Source organism: Pongo pygmaeus, chromosome 12 (assembly GCF_028885625.2).
Source record: "Pongo pygmaeus isolate AG05252 chromosome 12, NHGRI_mPonPyg2-v2.0_pri, whole genome shotgun sequence".
Taxonomy (NCBI): domain Eukaryota; kingdom Metazoa; phylum Chordata; class Mammalia; order Primates; family Hominidae; genus Pongo; species Pongo pygmaeus.
The window spans coordinates 89,440,151-89,461,639 of record NC_072385.2 but is presented as its reverse complement, the minus strand read 5'-3'; the positions used below and the strand labels follow the sequence as shown (position 1 = coordinate 89,461,639).

General features: G+C 44.1%; 1 protein-coding gene and 1 pseudogene across 1 annotated transcript in view; both read left to right on the top strand.

Moving 5' to 3' along the window:
- Positions 1 to 7,091: 7,091 nt before the first annotated feature.
- Positions 7,092 to 7,877, top strand: LOC129030677 (large ribosomal subunit protein uL11-like; annotated as a pseudogene).
- A 4,343-nt stretch (positions 7,878 to 12,220) lies between these two features.
- The window catches only part of SLC3A1 (solute carrier family 3 member 1), a 45,628-nt gene continuing 36,359 nt past the window's right edge, over positions 12,221 to 21,489 (top strand). Inside the window, exons 1-3 of the mRNA XM_054473830.2 lie at positions 12,221 to 12,706; positions 17,458 to 17,637; positions 18,118 to 18,272. Of these exons, the coding sequence (XP_054329805.2) occupies positions 12,277 to 12,706; positions 17,458 to 17,637; positions 18,118 to 18,272 (765 nt within the window). The 5' untranslated portion in view covers positions 12,221 to 12,276. The remainder of the gene's footprint in view (positions 12,707 to 17,457; positions 17,638 to 18,117; positions 18,273 to 21,489) is intronic.

Below are 21,489 nucleotides of genomic sequence, written 5' to 3'. Positions count from 1 at the left end.
CACAAAGCTCGGAAGTTGCTGATCTGAGATTCACACCCATGTCGATCTGGCTCAAAACCTGTACTTTCCCATTTCAACATGCTGAGTGAAGATGAATTACCATGAAACTATAACTCCATCAGAGAGAGCAGAGGGAGCACTAGGCGATGCCCTTAAGGCATGAGACTCTGAGCAGGTCATGGAGTCTTTCTGTGTCCCACTTTTCTTAACTGTCAGTAGGATGACTCTGATAATCAATGGTTCCCCAAAACCAGAACTCGGGTCAAAGTTTGCACATGTCCATCATACAATTACAAAAATAAGGACTGCCAGGTGTGGTGGCTCATGCCTGTAATCCCAGCACTCTGGGAGGTGGGTGGATTCCTTGACCTCAAGAGTTCAAGACCAGCCTGGCCAACATGGCAAAACCCCATCTCTACAAAAATACAAAAATTAGCCAGGCATGGTGGTGTGCTCCTGTAGTCCCAGCTACTGGGGAGACTGATGGGTTGAGCCCAGGAGGTAGAGGTTGCAGTGAGCCAAGATTGAGCCACTGCAATCCAGCCTGGGAGACAGAGCCAGAGTCTGTCTTAAAAAAAAGAAAAAGAAGAACAATGTAGATTTTCCATAAAGCTACCATTTATTCTACTTAAAAGAGCTATCCTTTGATGTAAGATTATGTTTTTTTCCTGCATGTTTTACAATGTCCTTCACAAAATAAAATATTGGGAGGAGATGATAGATTATTTTTATTTTGTATTATTATTTTTTTTTGAGATAGAGTCTTGCTCTGTCACCCAGGCTGCTTATTAGCCTACAGGGCTCCAAATACAAAATTTCATTTTCACATGTCTTCTAAGCCAAGCCTAGAATTCTCTTCTGTATAAATTCCTGGATTCCTATGTAGGAGAATAAGGGAAAAAGTTCAAATTTAGCAAGTTCAAAGGCAGTCTGAGAGTGGAAACAAAGACTCCTCAAATATTGGCACAAACTTACGTTCTGTGTTGCAGTTGCACTCCTTCTCGACCCCGTGTGCCAACATTTCTCACCCTTATTTATTTATTTAGTTAGTTAGTTTTGAGATGGAGTCTTGCTGTTGTTGCCCAGGCTGGAGTGCATTGGCACGATCTCGGCTCACTGCACCTCTGCCTCCCGGGTTCAAGCAATTCTCCTGCCTCAGCCTCCCAAGTAGCTGGGACTACAGGCGCGCACCACCACACCCAGGTAATTTTTGTATTTTTAGTAGAGACGGGGTTTCAGCATGTTGGCCAGCCTGATCTCGAACTCCTGACCTTGTGATCCTCCCGCCTCAGCCTCCCAAAGTGCTAGGATTACAGGCATGAGCCACTGTGCCCGGCCTTTTTTTTGTTGTTTTTGAGATGGAGTCTTGCTCTGTTGCCCGGGCTGGAGTGCAGTGGCACCATCTCAGCTCACTGCAACCTCTACCTCCCAGGTTCAAGCGATTCTCCTGCCTCAGCCTCTCAAGTAGCTGAGATTATAGATGTGCGCCAACACACCTGGCTTTTTTTTTTTTTTTTTTTTTTGAGACAGAGTTTCACTCTTGTCACCCAGGCTGGAGTGCAATGGCACAATCTCGGCTCACTGCAACCTCTGCCTCCCGGGCTCAAGCGATTCTCCTGCCTCAGCCTCCCAAGTATCTGGGACCACAAGCGCCTGCTACCATGCCTGGCTAGTTTTCATATTTTTAGTAGAAATGGTGTTTCACCATGTTGACCAGGCTGGTCTTGAACTCCTGACCTCAGGTGATCCACTCGCCTCGGCCTCCCAAAGTGCTGGGATTACAAGTGTGAGCCACTGCACCCAGCTAATTTTTGTGTGTATATGTGTGTGTATGTGTGTGTGTGTGTGTGTATAATAATAATAATTTTTTTTTTTGAGACAGTTTCGCTCTTGTTGCCCAGGCTGGAGAGTGCAATGGTGCGATTTCAGCTCACCATGATCTCCACCTCCTGGGTTCAAGCGATTCTCCTGCCTCAGCCTCCCGAGTAGCTGGGATTACAAGCATGCGCCACCATGCCTGCCTAATTTTGTATTTTTAGTAGAGATGGGGTTTCTCCATGTTGGTCAGACTGGTCTCGAACTCCCGACCTCAAGTGATCTGCCTGCCTTGGCCTCCCAAAGTGCTGGGATTACAGGTGTAAGTCACCACGCCCAGCCAATTTTTGTATTTTTTATTAGAGAAAGGGTCTCACCGTGTTGGCCAGGCTGGTCTCAAACTCCTGACCTCAACTGATCCACCCACCTCAGGCTCCCAAAGTGCTGGGATTACAGGCATCAGCCATCACACCCAGCCAGATTATTTTTAAATGTCTTTATTGAGCAAAATAAGATGTTGACACCCTACTTTGGCTTCTAAAATATTGTTGGACTTTTTTTGGGAATTTTCCTTGCCTATGAAATCACAAAATTTGGGAACCATTGTTCTAATTGAACACACAAACTGGCCAGGCGTAGTGGCTCATGCCTGTAATCCCAGCACTTTGGGAGGCTGAGGCAGGTGGATCACCTGAGATCAGGAGTTCGAGACCAGCCTGACCAACATGGTGAAATCCCATCTCTACTAAAAATACAAAAATTAGCCAGGCGTGCTGGTGGGCGCCTGTAATCCCAACTACTAGGGAGGCTAAGGCAGGAGAATAGCTTGAACCCAGGAGGCAGGGGTTGCAGTCAGCCAAGATCGTGCCATTGCACTCCAAGAGAGTGAGACTCTCTCAAAAACAAAACAAAACAAAACAAAACACACACACACAAACTAGCAGATTGACTATTTATTGATTAAGGGACAGATTTTATTTTTTAGTTAATTTCTTTTTTCAGTTTAAAGAATGCTGTTGTATAAATAAACCCTGGTATAGAGAGACTGTTATAACCGCAGAAGAGCAAGGACTGGGAGTATTACCCCATCACAGAAAAGGTCATTTAAATCAAACATGGATTTGAGTGTATTGGCAACATTTAAAATGTGCGGAATTTTACTTGTTAATACAGATTTCCAGCTTCCCTAGAAAAATTAGATCTGGCCATCTTGAGCCCACATGTTGCTGGAGCACAGTGGCTGTGGCCCTGTGGGCATGGCATGAGCCTCTGGTTTGCCATCATCCCCACCATTTTCTACTGCATCTCACCCTGCCTGCTTCATTCACGTGAGTGTGCCATCCCAATCCTGCAGGTTTTTATGTTTGCAACCTCGTGCAAGTGCAGTCTAGGGACCACAGCACTGATGTCACCTGGGAGGTGGTCAGAAATGCAGAATCTCAGGCTCCACCCAAAATCTACTGAATCAAAACCTGCATTTTAACAAAATCTCCAGGAAAATAATATGCACATTACAGTTTGAGAAGTCCTTTGAGAAGAACTGGAACTTCAAGAGCCTTTCCTCAACCAGATTCTGTGACCATGGGCAAAACTCTGAACTATTCACTGTGGCAACAGGTACAACTCACAGTGCCTAGGGTAGGAAGACAGAACAAAATCACATATTAAAATAGCTACCGCCTGGGTGTGGTGGCTCACATCTGTAATCCCAGCACTTAGGGAGGCCAAGGTGGGCAGATCACGAGGTCAAGAGTTCGAGACCAGCCTGGCCAATATGGTGAAACCCTGTCTCTACTAAAAATACAAAAATTAGCTGGGGGTGGTGGCAGGCACCTGTAGTCCCAGCTACTCAGGAGGCTGAGGCAGAAGAACTGCTTGAACCCGGGAGGCAGAGGTTGCAGTGAGCCGAGACTGCGCCACTGCACTCCAGCCTGGGGCTCACGCCTGTAATCCCAGGACTTCAGGAGGCTAAGGCAGGCAGATCACCTGAGGTCAGGAGTTTGACACCAGCCTGGGCAACATGGTGAAACCCCGTCTCTACTAAAAATACAAAAAAATTAGCTGGGCGTGGTGATGTGTGCCTGTAGTCCCAGCTACTCAGAAGCTGAGGCAGGAGAATTGCTTGAACCTGGAGGCAGAGGTTGCAGTGAGCCAAGATCATGCCACTGCACTCCAGCCTGGGTGACAGAGTGAGACCCTGTCTCAAAAAAAAAAAAAAGAAAAGAAAGAAAAAAGAAAGCTACCATTATAAGGATGAATGTAGAAATACATGACGCAGACTGGGCTGGATCAGTGTCTCCTGGTCTGATGTTGGTGGTAGGGGGTGGAGGCTGGAGCTGGGCCTCAAAGACAGGAGGGAGAAACCGTCTAGAATGAGGTGCTCACGGTCTGTAGTGAGGGAACCCTCGGCAGTGCTGATCGGCTGGAGCACAGAGCCTAATTTGGAAATACTAAGAAAGCAAAAAGATTGGAAATATATTTTGAGCATAAACTGTAGCTTAGACTTCTATGCAAAGATATTGGCATTTGTTCTCTTTATAATGAGAAGCCATTGATAGCTTTAGAGGTGTGAAATGAGTGTTTTGAGGTTAATAGTCTGACAGATTGTACAGGGTCAGTGGGTTTTATTTTAAAGAGACACATTCAGAATGGTTTTATACACAAGCCTAGATGTGAATAAAGCAAATTCCTTAAGGTATGACACATTTTGTGTCTTTCCTACCTATATTGGCATGCGTTTCTCTGATATGTGTACTCAGAGTCCCTGACCCAGCACCTAAAGTCATGATGAATCTTTCCTGGCTTTTTGTCAGGCCTTGCCAAGAGTGACCATTAAAGGTCAGAGAGTCATACGGCCTCTCCCAGGGATACTGGGCTGGCCTGGGAATTGAGGAATTCACTCCGCATCCAAGAACCACATTTCCCCAGCTGTAAGATGGCAGAGAATAATGTTTGTGTCCCAATGAAGTTCTAACACACAGTGTTCTCAGATGACTGGCAGCATTTTGAAAGTAACATGTGACTGTGTAATTTATGCTCTTTGAATTTGCAGTGAGACTATTTGTGGCAGTACAATGTCTATCCATGCTCCTAATTAGAAGTTTTCCAGAACAGCTCATGTGTCTGAATTAGAAATATTTGTCACAGGGCATTAAATGTGGTATTTAGCTGTTGGGTGATTTTTTCAATAGAACTTTGTTAAAGACCAGATATAATGTGTCATTGTTTCTTTTGTGATTCTGGATTCTTTTTGAGAACTAAATGTTTAAGCAGTAAAGAGCTGAGACACCCTATGGGTAAGATCCTTTATAAATCAGCCCATTACACCGCGAATTCACTTACATTGTTGGTCAATGACATCATGTAAGGATCAGATTATGGTTTTCTGTTTGGGTGTGTTTTGTGTTGATTTGTCAAGCCTGGAGGGTTGGCCACCAGGAAGAAGTTGAAATGGCCACTGAAATCCCCTGGCTGTGATTGTCACAAACTTGAGTCTGAGATACACAGAAACACTTGCCTGTCATCAGGCTGAAGCTTTCAGCTCAGGCTGTACCAGTGCCTGTTGGAAATATAAATGAAAGTATTTTTACAACTCTGCAACAAAATATCCAGTAGCCTAATAAAAAGATGGGCAAAGGACTCAAACAGACATTTCTCCAAAGATGATATCCAAATAGCCAATGAGGACACATGAAAAGATGCTCAACATCACCAATTTCATTAGAGAAATGCAAATCAAAACCACACTGAGCTATCACCTCACACTCATTGGGATGGCTACTATCAAAATACAAAACAAAACAAAACAAAAAACGGAAAATAACAAGTGTTGATGAGGATGTTGCAAAATTGAAGCCCCCGTGCACTGTTAGTGGGATTGTAAAATGGGGTAACTGCTATAGAAAACAGTATGAACAGTCCTCAAAAAATTAAAAATAGAACTACCATATGGCACAGCAATCTCACTTTTGAATATATATCCAAAAGAATTGAAAGTAGTGTCTCAAAGAAATATTTGCACACTCATGTTCATATCAGTGTTATTCACAATAGCCAAAAGATGGAAGCAAACCAAGTGTTTGACTGATAAACAGATAAACAAAATGTAGTATATACATACAATGGAATATTATCCAGCCTTAAAAAGGAAAGGCCAGACACAGTGGCTTATGCCTGTGATCCTAGCACTTTGAGAGGCCAAGGCAGGAGGACTGCCTGAGGCCAGGAGTTTGAGACCAGCCTGGGCAACATAGTGAGACCCCCAAATCTCTACAAAAAACAAAAATTAGCTGGATATGGTGGTGCATGCCTGTAGTCTCAGCTACTTAGGAGGCTGAGGCAGGAGGATCGCTTGAGCCCAGGAGTTCAAGGCTACAGTGAGCTATGACTGTGCCACTGCACTCCAGCCTAGGCAACAGAGCAAGATCTTGTTTAAAAAAATAAATAAATAAAAAGGAAATCCTGTCACATGCTACAACATGTATGAACCTTGAAACATTGTGCGAAGTGAAATAAGCCAATCACAAAAAGACAAATGCTATAGGATTGCACTTATATATCTACAGTGGTCAATTCATAGAAACAGAGTAGAATGTTGGTTACCCTGGGCTGAGGGGAGGCAAGGGGGAGTTGTTTAAAGGATATATACAGTTTCAGATTTGCAAGATGAAAAACTTCTGGAGATTGGTTTCACAGCAATGTGAATATACTTAACACACTGAACCATTTAATTAAAAATGCTTAAGATGATAAATTTTATGTTTCTACTACAATAAAAATTACACAATAGATAATTTCATTAATAGCCCAATTTGTAGCCTCCTGTATTTATGCCCTTTGCCTTATAACTTCTTAGTCCCTTCACACACTGTCTCTGGGCTTGGCATATAAAGTACAGTCAAAAACAAGCTATGTAACTTCTGAGGCTAGGTCACAAAAAGGATATCGTTTCTGCCTTGCCTGCTTTCTCAACTGGGACACTAACATTTGGTACCAAGCCAGCATGCTATGAAGACGCCCACAGTAGCCCACATGGAGACTACACTGAAGCAATACAGGTATTGAGAACAGAGACACCCCCAGCCCCACTCCCCACCCAGCTGGCTGCCAGCATCAGCTGCACCAAGGAAGATATATGGATGGCAAATAAGCACATGAAAAGATACTCAACACCATTAGTCTTTAGAGAGGTACAAATTAAAACCACAATGAGACACCACTACTTACCTACTAGAATCCCTGAAATTAAACAGACAACAGAGCAAGTGCTGGCAAGAATGTGGAAGAATTCACACACTCATACACCAATGAAGGCAACGCAAAATGATACTGTCACCGGTAGAGGGTCGTGACTGCAAATTGTCTAGGTTCTTGGTGTTTTGAAGAAAGAATTGGACAAAACGCCCAGCAAAGAAAGAATGAAGCAACAAAAGAAAGAAAGCAGCTCTCTCGGCTTTCGGCTCGGAGGAGGCCAAGGTGCAATTTTCTTCGGTCGTCTCGAATCCGGGTTCATCGACACCAGGCGCCTCCACCATGCCGCCGAAGTTCCACCCCAGTGAGATCAAAGTCATATACTTGAGGTGCACTGGAGTTGAAGTCGGTGCCACTTCTGCCCTGGCCCCCAAGATTGGCCCCGCGGGTCTGTCTCCAAAAGAGGTTGGTGATGACATTGCCAAGGTAACGGGTGACTGGAAGGGCCTGAGGATTACAGTGAAACTGACCATTCAGAACAGACAGGCCCAGATTGAAGTGGTACCTTCTGCCTCCTCCCTGATCATCAAAAGGAACCACCAAGAGACAGAAAGAAACAGAAAAACATTAAACACAGTGGGAATACCACTTTTGATGAGATCGTCAACATTGCTCAACAGATGCGGCACCGATCCTTAGCCAGAGAACTCTCTGGAACCATTAAAGAGATCCTGGGGACTGCCCAGTCTGTGGGCCGTAATGTTGATGGCCGCCACCCTCAGGACATCATAGATGACATCAACAGTGGTGCTGTGGAATGACCAGCCAGTTAAGCACAAAGGAAAATATTTCAATAAAGGATCATTTGACAACTGGTTAAAAAAGAACGAAAGCAGGGATTTATTGAAAACGAAAGTACACTCCACAGTGTGAGAGCGCGACGAGCAGCGGCTCAAGGGCCCCAGATACAGAATCTTCTTGGGTCCAAATACCTTCTAGAAGTTTCCCATTGGCTACTTCATGTCCACCTCAGGTAAATGAAGTGGTAGCCCACAATCAGTCTGATTGGTTGCAGAAAGCAGCCAACCAGAGGATGACGTGGTTACAAAAGTTACACTCCTGTGCAAACATATGATTGGTTGCAGAAAGCAACCAATCAGAGGCTAGGGTGAAGTTACAAATTTATACTTGTATGCAAACGAAGACTCCGTCCGCAATCAGTCTGATTGATTGTGGACAGCAACCAACCATTCGGAGGCTGGAGTGAAGTTACAAAGTTGCAAAGGAAGACTCAACCCGCAATCAGTCTGATTGGTTGCCAATTTCCCATGCCTGGCAGAAAAGGTGGGGGGTTTGCAAAGAGAGTAGCCTCTGGTCCTTTTGTGATTTAGGCATGTAAAGTTAGGGTTTTCCTTTCAGTTTAGTTCTAGGAACGCTGCGTGAAACAGCCTTAGGTTCCCTGCCTCCAAACCCTATTCTCCTGCCTCAATACAACTACTTTCCAAAACGGTTTGGCAGTTTCTTAAACATTAATTATACACTTACCATATTATCCAGCTATTTCACTGCTAGTTGGTTCCTAAGAGAGAAGGAAGCTGTATCCTTAGAAAGAGTTGTACATGATTGCTCGTAGCAGTTTTATTTATAATAGCCAAAAACAAACGAAAAAAATCCCACATGCCCACTTATAAACTGTGGTGTATATTCTTTTTTTGTTTTGAGCCTCACTCTGTCACCTAGGCTGGAGTGCAGTGGGGTGATCACAGCTCACTGCAGTCTTGGCCTCCTGGGCTCAAGCAATCCTGCCTTAGCCTCCTGAGTAGCTGGGATTACAGGAGCACGCCACCCCGCCCAACCAATTTTGTATTTTTGAGTAGAGACAGGGTTTCTTTATGTTTGACAGGCTTGTCCTCAACTCCTGACCTCAGGTGATCTGCCCGCCTTGGCCTCCTAAAGTGCTGGGATTACAGGCCTGAGCCACCGCGCCTGGCCAGGAGCAGAGGTTTAATAGGCAGAAGAAGGAGAAAGACAAAGAAAAATAGCTCTCTCTCTAGTGAGAAAGAAGGGACTTACAAGAGGAAAAGGTCAGCTGGTAGATACGCCAGATTTTATAGTCCAGCTTGAGGAGGCCGTGTCTGATATAGGTAGGGCTCACAGGTTTTTTGGGTCAGGTGTGACGTTTACATAGCACACAGGGAAGGCTGGTGGCCCCACCCTAATCTTATTATGCAAATGAACTCTCCCCTTGGTCGGTGCCATCTTGTCTGCTCCTTACTGTACACGTGGCTGGCAGAGAAGGGGAGATGCAGCCGCCATTTTGAACATGTCTAGTCCCAGGTAGTTCTTTCCTGTGGCATCCACCTGTGCAAGTTAGCAGCTTGCTTGTCTATGTCTGCAGCTTGACTTTACTGGCTGCTCTTTGTTAGAAAATGATTTGGGGCCTGGCACAGTGGCTCACGCCTATAATCCCAGCACTTTGGGAGGCCAAGGCAGGTGGATCACCTGAGGTCAGGAGTCGGAGAGCAGTCTGGCCAACTTAGTGAAACCCTGTCTCTACTAATGCAAAAAATTAGCTGGGCGTGTTGGCGGGCACCTGTAATCCCAGCTGCACAGCAGGCTGAGGCAGGAGAATCGGTTGAACCTGGGAGGCGGAGGTTGTGGGTGAGCTGAGATCACGCCATTGCACTCCAGCCTGGGCAATAAGAGTGAAACTCCATCTCAAAAAATAAAAATAAAAAATATTCAATGGGCATAATTAATAATAATGAGAGGTATCACTGGGTGCATTCAATGAGCCAAGTATTAGTATTTACTCATTTTAAAATATAATTTGTCCAAGATCAAGTAGCTTATTCCTCCATACCTCTATACTATACAATGCTTCTAAGCCATTCCACAAAGAGACACTAAGATTAGGGCCCCAGATAACTATCATCATTTAAAAGAAAAAAAAGTCTCATTATCAGATCAAATGATTCATAGGACTGTATGTGCTCCTGATGAAAGGGACATCATAAATCATTACATTCCTTTTTGTTGTTGTTGTTGAGACAGAATCTTACTCTGTCATCCAGGCTGGTGTGCAGTGGCGTGATCTCAGATCACTGCAACCTCTGCCTTCTGGGCTCATCTCAGCTCACTGCAACCTCTGCCTTCTGGGCTCAAGTGATCCTCCCATAACAGCCTGCCTCCTGAGTAATTGGGACTACATGGGTGCACCACCATGTTCAGCTAATTTTAAATTTTTTTTGTAGAGATGAGGTCTTACTATATTGTCCAGGCTGGTCTCCAACTCCTGGGCTTAAGCTATCTTCCCACTTTCTCTATTTAACCATGTATAAGAAAAATAATTCCCCCCAAAGTCATTTTTCTTATACCTGGCTAAATAGAGAAAGCTTTAAGCTTTAAAAAAAGTTGTGGTAAAACATATATAACATTTCAGTGGCATTACGTATGTTTATACTGTTATGCAACCATCACCACTATCCATCTCAGGAATACTTTTCATCATCCCAAACTGAAATTCTCTGCCCAATGAACAATAACTCCCCATTATCCCCTTCCTCCAACCTCCAGTAACCACCTTTCTATTTTCTGTTCCTGTGAATCCTACTACTCCAGATACCTCATCTAAGTGAAATCACACTTGCCCTTTTGGGTCTGGCTTATTTCACTTAGCATAATGTCCTCCAGGTTCATCTATGTTGCAGCATGTGTCAGAATTTCAGTCCTTTATTTATGTATTGGAGACAGTCTCACTCCATCACCCAAGCTGGAGTGCAGTGGTGCTATCTCAGCTCATTGCAACCTCTGCCTCCTGGGTTCAAGCGATTCTCCTGCCTCAGCCTCCCAAGTAGCTAGAATTACAGCATGTGCCGCCATGCCCAGCTATTTTTTTTTTTTTTTTTTTTTTGAGATGGAGTTTCACTCTTGTTGCCCAGGCTGGACCGCAATGGCATGATCTCCATTCACCGCAACCTCCGCCTCTCGGGTTCAACTGATTCTCCTGCCTCAGCCTCCCGAGTAGCTGGGACTACAGGCATGCACCACCACACCTGGCTAATTTTGTATTTTTAGTAGAGACGGGGTTTCTCCATGTTGGTCAGGCTGGTCTTGAACTCCCAACCTCAGGTGATTCACTGGCCTCGGCCTCCTAAAGTGTTGAGATTACAGGCGTGAGCCACCACTCCTGGCCTAATTTTTGTATTTTTAATAGAGATGGGTTTTGCCATGTTGGCCAGGCTGGTCTCCAATTCCTGACCTCAAGTGATCCACCCGCCTTGTCCTCCCAAAGTGTTGGGATTACAGGCGTGATCCACCATGCCCAGCCTTCATTCCTTTTTAAAGCTGAATAATATTTCACTCTATGTATAACCACATTGTTTATCTGTCCATCTGATGATAGCTACCTGGGTTGTTTCCAATTTTTAATTTTTTAATTTATTTTTAGTTTCATTTTATTTTTATTTTCTTTCTTATTTATTTATTGTATTTTTTGAGACAGAGTCTCCCTCTGTCACCCAGGCTGGAGTGCCGTGGCTCGATGTCAGCTCACTGCAACCTCTGCCTCCTGGGTTCAAGTGATTCTCCTGCCTCAGCCTCCTGAGTAGCTGGGATTACAGGCATGCACCACCACGCCCGGCTAATTTTTGTATTTTTAGTAGAGATGGGGTTTCACCATGTTGGCCAGGCTGGTCTTAAACTTTTGACCTCAGGTGACCTGCCTGCCTCAGCCTCCCAAACTGCTGGGATTACAGGTGTGAGCCAAGGTGCCCAGTGGAGATTTTTTTTTTTTTTTTTTTTTTTTTGTGGGATGGAGTCTCGCTCTTGTCACCCAGGCTGGAGTGCAGTGGCACGATCTCGGCTCACTGCAACGTCTGTCTTCCGGGGTCAAGTGATTCTCCTGCCTCAGCCTCCCGAGCAGCTGGGATTACAGGCGCACACCACCACGCCCGGCTAATTTTTGTACCTTTAGTAGAGACGGGGTTTGGCCATGTTGGCCAGGCTAGTCTCAAACTCCTGCCCTTGGGTGATCTACCCGCCTCGGCCTCCCAAAGTGCTGGGATTACAGGCGTGAACCACCGCGCCAGTCCCACGATTTTTTTTTTTTAAACCTCTGTACTTTTACCCTTTCTTCCTTGGCTGGACTTTGTCCAGCCAGGTTCATTTATAAACCACACAAAGTTCATTAACAAGACCAAGCACTCAGCAAGCCACTCTTCCACCTCCCTTACTGCAGGAAGGCACTCTGAAGACATAAGTTGGTGAGACATGGCTGAAGATAAAAGCAAGAGAGACTCCATCGAGATGAGTATGAAGGGATGCCAGACAAACAACGGGTTTGTCCATAACGAAGACATTCTGGAGCAGACCGCGGATCCAGGCAGCTCAGCAGACAACCTGCAGCACAGCACCAGGAGCATCCTTGGCTCCCAGGAGCCCGACTTCAAGGGCGTCCAGCCCTATGCAGGGATGCCCAAGGAGGTGCTGTTCCAGTTCTCTGGCCAGGCCCGCTACCGCATACCTCGGGAGATCCTCTTCTGGCTCACAGTGGCTTCTGTGCTGGTGCTCATCGCGGCCACCATAGCCATCATTGCCCTCTCTCCAAAGTGCCTAGACTGGTGGCAGGAGGGGCCCATGTACCAGATCTACCCAAGGTCTTTCAAGGACAGTAACAAGGATGGGAACGGAGATCTGAAAGGTACATGCCCAGAGATCGTTCAGGGTGGGTGCCAGGATGAGATTGGTTTATGGTTCTTTTGTTCTTCAGAACCAAATTATGCCTGGGTTGTTCAGTAAGCACATTCCATTATGACTGGTCATGCCAAGTTGCTCCTTGTTTATGATATTCTTAGAAAATCACTCAGCAGAACCCAGCAGTTATTTTACTAGCTGAAGGGTTATTTGCTGAAGGCCTTTGAGCCAAACGAGTTGTTTAATTTATTGCCCACTAATTACATATAGTTGTTCAGTCATCAATTCTAACTTCTTAGAGCAGCCTTCCTTCTAAAATCTATGTCTTGTTTCTGGGGACTTTATAGTTGAATATGTCAGGGCGGCAGCTGGGAATTGCTTTCCCAGTATATGATGCGGCTAGTTTGGCTGTGTGGCTGGGAGTGTATTAGTGAATAAAGCATAAATAATATTTTTTAAAAAATCAAGTGATATCTGTAAAAAGTATAGGCTGAGTCTTAAAGTTTAAATTCTAAAAAAGGAAGGGAAGTAGAAAAGGTGTAGCAGTATGCGTTTGTTATTACTTGAATTAAGGATTGTTTAAAACCATGTCCATATTAGTATAAAACAAGTAAAGAATTAACCAGGGGTAGTGGCGCATGACTGTAGTTGCAGCTACTTGGGAGGCTGAGGTGGGAGGATTGCTTGAGCCCAGGAGCTCTCAGCCGGCCAGCTTAGGCAACATAGGGAGACCCCATCTCCAAAAAGAAAAAAAAAGTGAAAAATTATTTTTTAAAAGCTAAGTTAATTTCTTGGGGGGTTATGTGTAAAACATCCTTACAATATATCGCTCAAACCAGGACATACTTCAGAGTAAAATTATGCCAGATGGCAGGCATACACTGGGAACTTTTGAGCAAATTGGTTGGTATGGTCACTCTAGTTCAAGGCAACAATAGGAAACAAATAAGGAAACTAACAAACTAATGTTTTACAATGATAATTGGTTTGAAGAAAACAAAACAGGATGATATGAATGTGGAAAGTAGGAATGGGCTTAATGTATCTTTAAAATGCTACAAATGAATTCTTGAAACCTGCAGCTTTCCTTAATCACTAGTAGAAGGCTTTTTTTTTCACGCTCCTATCATTCTCTCTCTCTCTCTCTTTTTTTTTTTTTTTTTTGAGATGGAGTTTCACTCTTGTTGCCCAGGCTGGAGTGCAATGGCACGATCTCAGCTCACTGCAACCTCCATCACCTGGGTTCAAGCAATTCTTCTGGCTCAGCCTCTCGAGTAGCTGGGATTACAAGCATGCGCCATCATGCCTGGCTAATTTTGTATTTTTAATAGAGACGAGGGTTCTCCATGTTGGTCAGGCTAGTCTCGAACTCCTGACCTCGGGTGATTTGCCCGCCTCGGCCTCCCAAAACTCTGGGATTACAGGCGTGAGCCACCGCATCCGGCCATATCATTCTTTTTTAAAAAATCATCCTGCATTGTCACTCATTGAAGAAGAGTGTATCTGTCCTTCACGGTGCAGCTCAAACCCATTGCCTTCATTACTCTTTCTTTAGCCTCCCTAATCAGACCATGGGCTCCCCACCCCAGACTCTTCGGCTTTGGATGTGTTTCTAGCATCCTTTAATCCTGCCTTGAGTGACTCCCTTTCCCCTGACTCATGACCTATTACCTGCTGCCTTTTGCACATTGAGTGCTTAGCAAAAGCAATGTTCTGACTGAATAGACCTAAAGCCCTAAATCCAGAGATACGTTTACCGCTTCCTGGCCCTGCCTTCCTAATAATCTCCTTCTGGATAGGTCCAACATTCCCATAAGCATGGTGGTTTCCAATCAACTCTGATGTTTGTCATTTCCAATACCTGTTCTTGGAGGGATGTTTTACTTCCTGCAATCCATAGGCATTTGTCTTTGAGGCTGAAGGGATTTCGTTGTTGTTATTATGAAGATCCCATTCCAGCTTTGAGTCTGGTTTTGGTGATTGCCCTCTCTCCTCCTAAAATGTGGGGTGGGATCCCTTGTTTACTTTCTCCAGCCACTTTGTTTTCATCCTCATGTTCCTTTGTGTCTCATCATAAGATATATTGTGTTGCTGTGCTGGCTTAGATCAAAACCTTCTTGTTGCCTGTTGATACTGTGTGAGATCTTGCAGCTACCCATATGGGGGAACTGGGGTACAGAGACAAAAATAAGCAGCCTGGCGGACCAGGCGCGGTGGCTCACGCCTGTAATCCCAGCACTTTGGGAGGCCGAGGCGGGTGGATCACGAGGTCAGGAGATTGAGACCATCCTGGCTAACATGGTGAAACCCCGTCTTTACTAAAAAAAATACAAAAAATTAGCTGGGCGGGGTGGCGGGCGCCTGTTGTCCCAGCTACTTGGGTGGCTGAGGCAGGAGAATGGCATGAACCCAGGAGGCGGAGGTTGCAGTGAGCTGAGATCGTACCACTGCACTCCAGCCTGGGTGACAGAGCGAGACTCCATCTCAAAAATAAATAAATAAATAAATAAATAAATAAATAAGCAGCCTGTTATAGGGGAAGAGCCCAGATCCCAGGTGTCGAATGACTCTGTGCTTTGGAATTAGTGACCTTCAGCCTGCGGTGTGGCCTCTGACAGTCTGATTCTAGGAAGCCACATCAGGATTACACAGAAAGTTACTGGAGATTGAATACTAGACTCAAGTTGCTGAATATGCATTTGGGACTCTGAACTAGAAGGAGAAAACATATTATCTGCTCATTATCCTACAAAGTTCCAAATACAAAGTTTCATTTCCACATGTCTTCTCAGCCAAGCCTAGAATTCTATTCTGTATAAATTCCTGGGTTCCTATATAAGTGAACAAGGGAAACAGTCCAAATTTAGCAAGTTCAAAGGCAGTCTGAGAGTGGAAACAAAGACTCCTCAAATATTGGCACAAACTTACCTTCTGTGTTGCAGTTGCACTCCTTCTCAGACCCCGTGCACCGACAACATTTATCACCTTATAAATTAATTGATGCATTTACTTATTTATTTATATTTATTATTATTATTTTTTTTTGAGATGGAGTCTTGCTCTGTCGCCTAGGCTGGAGTGCAGTGGCACAATCTCACCTCACTACAACCTCCACCTCCCAGGTTCAAGCAATTCTCCTGCCTCAGCCTCCCGAGTAGCTGGGATTACAGGCGTGCACCACCGTCCCCAGCTAATTTTTGTATTTTTTAGTAGAAATGGGGTTTCACCATGTTGGCCAGGCTGGTCTTGAACTCCTGACCTCAAGTGGTCCACCTGTCTCAGCCTTCCTAATTGTTGGGATTACAGGCATGAGCCACTGTGTCTGGACTTCTCACCCTTTTTTAGACATGCCCTGTCTATGCTTGCTCCCTCCTTTCCTTTGCTGTGCCTGGAAGCCCTTCACTCTGATTCCCCTTGCCCACACCATCCTGGACCTTCTCTGTCCTTACCCTCAGGGGTCATCAGCTTCCTCTGCCCCTGGGGATCAAGGGCCAATGCCCTGATGCCCTTAAAGCACTTTCTGCAGCTCTTCCTTAGCTCTTCAGTCTGGTCATCATCCCACCCCTACCTGCAGACACTTCCGAGACCAACACTGCCCAAAAGAAATACAATGGGAGCCACATAAGAAATTGTAAATTTTGTAGTAGCCACATTAAAAAAAGGAAAAAAGAAGCAGGTGAAATTAATTTTCATATGTTCTGTTTAATCCAATGTACCATTTCAACACATAATCAGTATAAAAATATATACTTTTTTTTTTTTTGTATTTTAAGACGGGGTTTTATCATGTTACCCAGACTGGTCTCCAACGCCTGAGCTCAAGCAATCCACCCACCAAGGCCTCCCAAAGTGCTGGGATTACAGGCATGCGCCACCATGCCCGGCCCAGTATAAAAATATTAATGAGATTTTTACATTCTTTCTTTTTGTACAGGGTCTTCAAAATCCAATACATGTTGTTCCCTTACAGCACATCTCAATTCAAATCAGCCACACTGCAAGTGCTCAGTGGCCACATGTGGCACTTGGCTCTTAGACAGAACAGTGCAGTGTAGACCACGTGACCAACGGGGGCCATGTGTTACTCTGCTCTGTTCCTTGACATTTAGCCCAGCAGCTGGCGTAGATTAGCTGCTTAAAAACCATGTGTAGAATAAATGAACAATACCACAGTCTTGGTTTTAAATATAAAATATGAGTAAGTCACAGATTTTTTTTAATGCTATGTTAAAGGTCATCGATTACTGCTAGATGACTAATTTGATTTTCTTTTTCTTTTCTTTTTTTTTTTTTTTTTTGAGAAAGGGTCTTGCTCTGTCGCCCAGGCTGGAGTGCAGTGGTGTGATCTTGGGTCATTGTAGCCTCCGCCTCCCAGGTTCAAGAGATTCTCCCGCCTCAGCCTCCCAGGTAGCTGGGATCACAGGCATGTGCTACCGCACCCAGCTAATTTTTGTATTTTTAGTGGAGACGGGGTTTTGCCATGTTGGCCAGGATGGTCTCAAACTCCTGACCTTAGGTATCCTCCCACCTTGGCCTCCCAAAACGCTGGGATTACAGGCGTGAACCACCACACCCAGCCTAATTTGATGTTTTTTTGTAGAGCTAGATCTTCCTATTTGAATTATACTCAAATTCAACAAAATTCTAAGTATTTTTGCCTTCATGTAAATATTTCTATCTTAGGCATATTTGTTATATTTTTTGTCCTTTAACTAAAACAAAGTAGGATTTATTCAGGACTTTGACTTTTTTCTTCAGGTATTCAAGATAAACTGGACTACATCACAGGTTTAAATATAAAAACGGTTTGGATTACTTCATTTTATAAATCGTCCCTTAAAGATTTCAGATATGGTGTTGAAGATTTCCGGGAAGTTGATCCCATTTTTGGAACGATGGAAGATTTTGAGAATCTGGTTGCAGCCATACATGATAAAGGTAAGTTGAATGGAAAGTGAGCAGGATGGGGGTGAGGGTTGACAGAAGCACTTTTTCAAATGTTTGCTTAAAGCATTTCTTTTCCTTAACTGTCATATACTATTTCTTTTCCTCCCTCCCTCCCTCTCTTCCTTCCTTCTTTCTTTCCTTCCCTTCCCTTTCCTTTTTTTCTTTCTCCTTTCCTTTCCCCTTTTCTTTTTCCTTCCCTATCTCCTTTCTGCCCCTCCCCTCTTCTCCCCTCTCCTTTCCCTCCTTTTTTTTTTTTTTTTCCAGGCAGGGTCTTGCTGTGTCTCCCAGGCTGGAGTGCAGTGGTGCAATTATGGCTCACTTCAGCCTCCACCTCCTGGGCTCAAGCAATCCTCCTACCTTAGCCTCCTAATGTATTGGGGTTACAGGCGTTAGCCACTACTGTGCCTGGCCTGTCATATGTTATTCTAATACAATCTTTCCCTAGCATTTGAAATGTCTTTTACTCATTAGGTTTAAAATTAATCATCGATTTCATACCAAACCACACGAGTGATAAACATATTTGGTTTCAATTGAGTCGGACACGGACAGGAAAATATACTGATTATTATATCTGGCATGACTGTACCCATGAAAATGGCAAAACCATTCCACCCAACAACTGGGTAAGTATCAACCTGTCTGATTTACGAAGGGGTAAAAGGCAGATATGCAGTGATTGAACTGATTTAGTAAAACCCTTCTGAGGGAAAAATTAATGAACATAGTTTATGGGAAGGGGGCAAGTTTCTGAAAGAAATAGAAATAAGGCTTCCAGTTATTATTTACCCAGGCTTCCAATTATTATTTAGATTTCTGATTTCATCATAGAGATGATGTGTTCTAGCAAATTCAAACCTATTTTCTCTCCTTCCACCCTTCCTTCACTTCCTACCCGATCCAACTTGGATTCCATGTCCCATTAGTTCGATAACCTTTTTTCTACTATCCATACCTCTTTGCATTTTTTTTTCTTGAGATGGAGTTTTACTTTTGTCTCCCAGGCTGGAGTGCAATAGCACAATCTCGGCTCACTGCAACCTCCACCTCCTGGGTTCAAGCAATTCTCCTGCCTCAGCCTTACCAGTAGCTATGATTAGAGGCATGCGTCATCATACTCGGCTAATTTTTGTATTTTTAGTAGAGGTGGGGTTTCACCATGTTGGCCAATCTGGTCTTGAACTCCTGACTTCAGGTGATCCACCTGTCTCGGCCTCCCAAAGCGCTGGGATTACAGGTGTAAGCCACCGCTCCCGGCCCCCCTTGCCTTTCTGACTTTTTGTCTCCTCTGTCTGACAAGACCCTAGCCATGAATGAACCCAATTATCTACTTTCTTTTTGCCTAAACCTTAGTAGTCGAGTCTCTGGAGACATCACACCTTCACTGTCCCCACCTGAACTGAGCCATCCAATCTTCTTGGGAATTTTGCTAATTCCAACCAATCAACTTTCCCTCCCTCTTTTCAAACATCATATCTGCCTCTACCCCATCTTATCACTGTCAGCAGCAAACTCGACTTCACAGAGAAAACGGAAGCCATCAAGCCTGCCTGCCCCATTCCCACCCTCTTCCTACTCACTCCTTTTACAACAGAAGCCAGATCCCTCCTTTCTGGGGTGACCAGATTTAGCAAATAAAAATTCAGAATGCCCATTTAAATCTGAATTTTGGATAAGCAGTGCATAAATAATTTTTTAGTGTGGACCATACCTTCTTTTTTATTTTTATTTTTCAGAGACAGGGTCTTGCTCTGTCTCCCAGGCTGGAGTGCAGTGGCTTGATCATGGCTCACTGCAGTCTTTGCCTCCTGGGCTCAAGCAATCCTCCCAGCTATTCCTCCCAAGTAGCTGGGACCACAGATGTGTGCCAACATGCCCAGCTAATATTTTATTTTTTTGTAAAGACAGGGCCTCACTCTGTTGTCCAGGCTGGTCTTGAACTCCTGAGCTCAAGTGATCCTCCCGCTTCGGCCTCCCAAAGTGCTGGGATTACAGGTGTAAGCCACTGTGCCTGGCCACATGAGTAATACTTATACTCAACAATATGCATGTTGATCTGAATTCAGATGTAACTGGGCATCCTGCACTTCATCTGGCAGCTCTGCTTCTGTCCCAGGCCAGAGCTTCCCCTTGCCCGGGTTTGTGTTCTCTCCTGCCTTTATTCTGGATCATCCCTCCCTCCTCCAATCCCTCCTTCTCTCTTCTGGACCTTCTCCATAAATATTTAAACATCAACTTTTAGGTGATCCAAGGACACTCAGAATTGATATATTTCCAGGTCAACTTTGTGATGTGTGATCTTCTCCCTACAACTTTCCATCTCCCAGGTTCAGTGAATGGTACCACTATGCAGCCTGAGGAACAGGCTGTCAGCAAGTCCTGGCAGTTTCACCTCTTTAATTTTTTCCTCCAGTTCACTGACTTGTTAAAATTGCAATGACATTAGCAAACATTTACAAAATACTTACTTTGTGCCAGGCTCTGTGCTAAGTGTTTTATATTCATTAATTTAGTTAATCCACTCTATAATCCTATGAGTCAGGTGTAATTCCTGTTTTGCAGATAGGCAGACTGAGGTTACTCAGCTAATAAATGACAGGGCTAAAGATGGGATCTAGTCATTCCAGCTCCATAGTCTGCTTTTAAAAATTGCTGCCATACTCAAACCATATCATTTCTTGCTTATAGAATGGTCACAGCTGCCTTTTTTGTCATCCAGTTTTTCCATCGCTTTGTTAGTTCTCCACTATAGTCAAGGTTACATTTTCTAATGTAATAGTTAATATGTTCAAAAATACGTATATGTATATGATGGATAAACACCTTGTAGTATAACCATATATTGCAAGACTTCGACTCTAAAAAAATTATTTTTTGGTTTCCTCTATTTTGAACTTCAGAAAAGTGTCATGCTAGGTATAGTCTTCTTAACTAACTTTTTCATGATTTATTCATGTAGCTTCATGTAGCTATGGTTCATACATTTTCATTGTTGTATATTTCACTGTGTGAACAATCCATGGTTTACTTATCCACTCTTCAGTTGATGGGAAGTTGGGCTACTTCCGTTTTTTTTTTATTATGAACAATGTTACTATAAACACTGTCATTAATCTATCTTGGGGTACATGTGCGAGGTCTTCTTTTTTTTTTGAGATGGTCTTGCTCTGTCGCCCAGCCTGGACTGCAATGGCACGATCTTGGCTCACTGCAACCTCTGCCTCTCCAGTTCAAGCGATTCTCCTGCTTTAGCCTCTCAAGTAGCTGGGACTACAGGCACCCATCACCACGCCCACCTAATTTTTGTATCTTTAGTAGAGACAGGGTTTCACCATATTGGCCAGGCTGATCTTGAACTCCTGACCTTTTGATCTGCCCACCTCGGCTTCCCAAAGTGCTAGGATTACAGGCGTGAGCCACCATGCCCAACCAAGGGCTTCTTTAAGGTAAATAACTAGGAGTAAAATTGCTGTGCAGGATGTTGCATGCTCAGCTCTACAGGATAGTATCAAATTCATTATCAAAATGGTTGTACCAATTTATATCCCCCACAGAAGTATAAAAAATACACATTCTCATTAATTCCTGGTATTGCCCAACTTTGTAATTTTTATTTAAAAATTATTATTACTTTGTGTCAAGGTCTCACTCTGCCACCCAGGCTGAAGTGTAGTGGCTCAATCATAGCTTACTGCAGCCTTGAGCTCCCAGGCTCAAGCAATCCTTGCCACCTCAGACTCCTTAGTAGCTGGGACCACAGGCATGCACCATCATGCGTGGCTGAGTTTTTTTATTTTTTTGTAAATATGGGGTCTCGCTATGTTGCCCAAGCTGGTCTTGAAC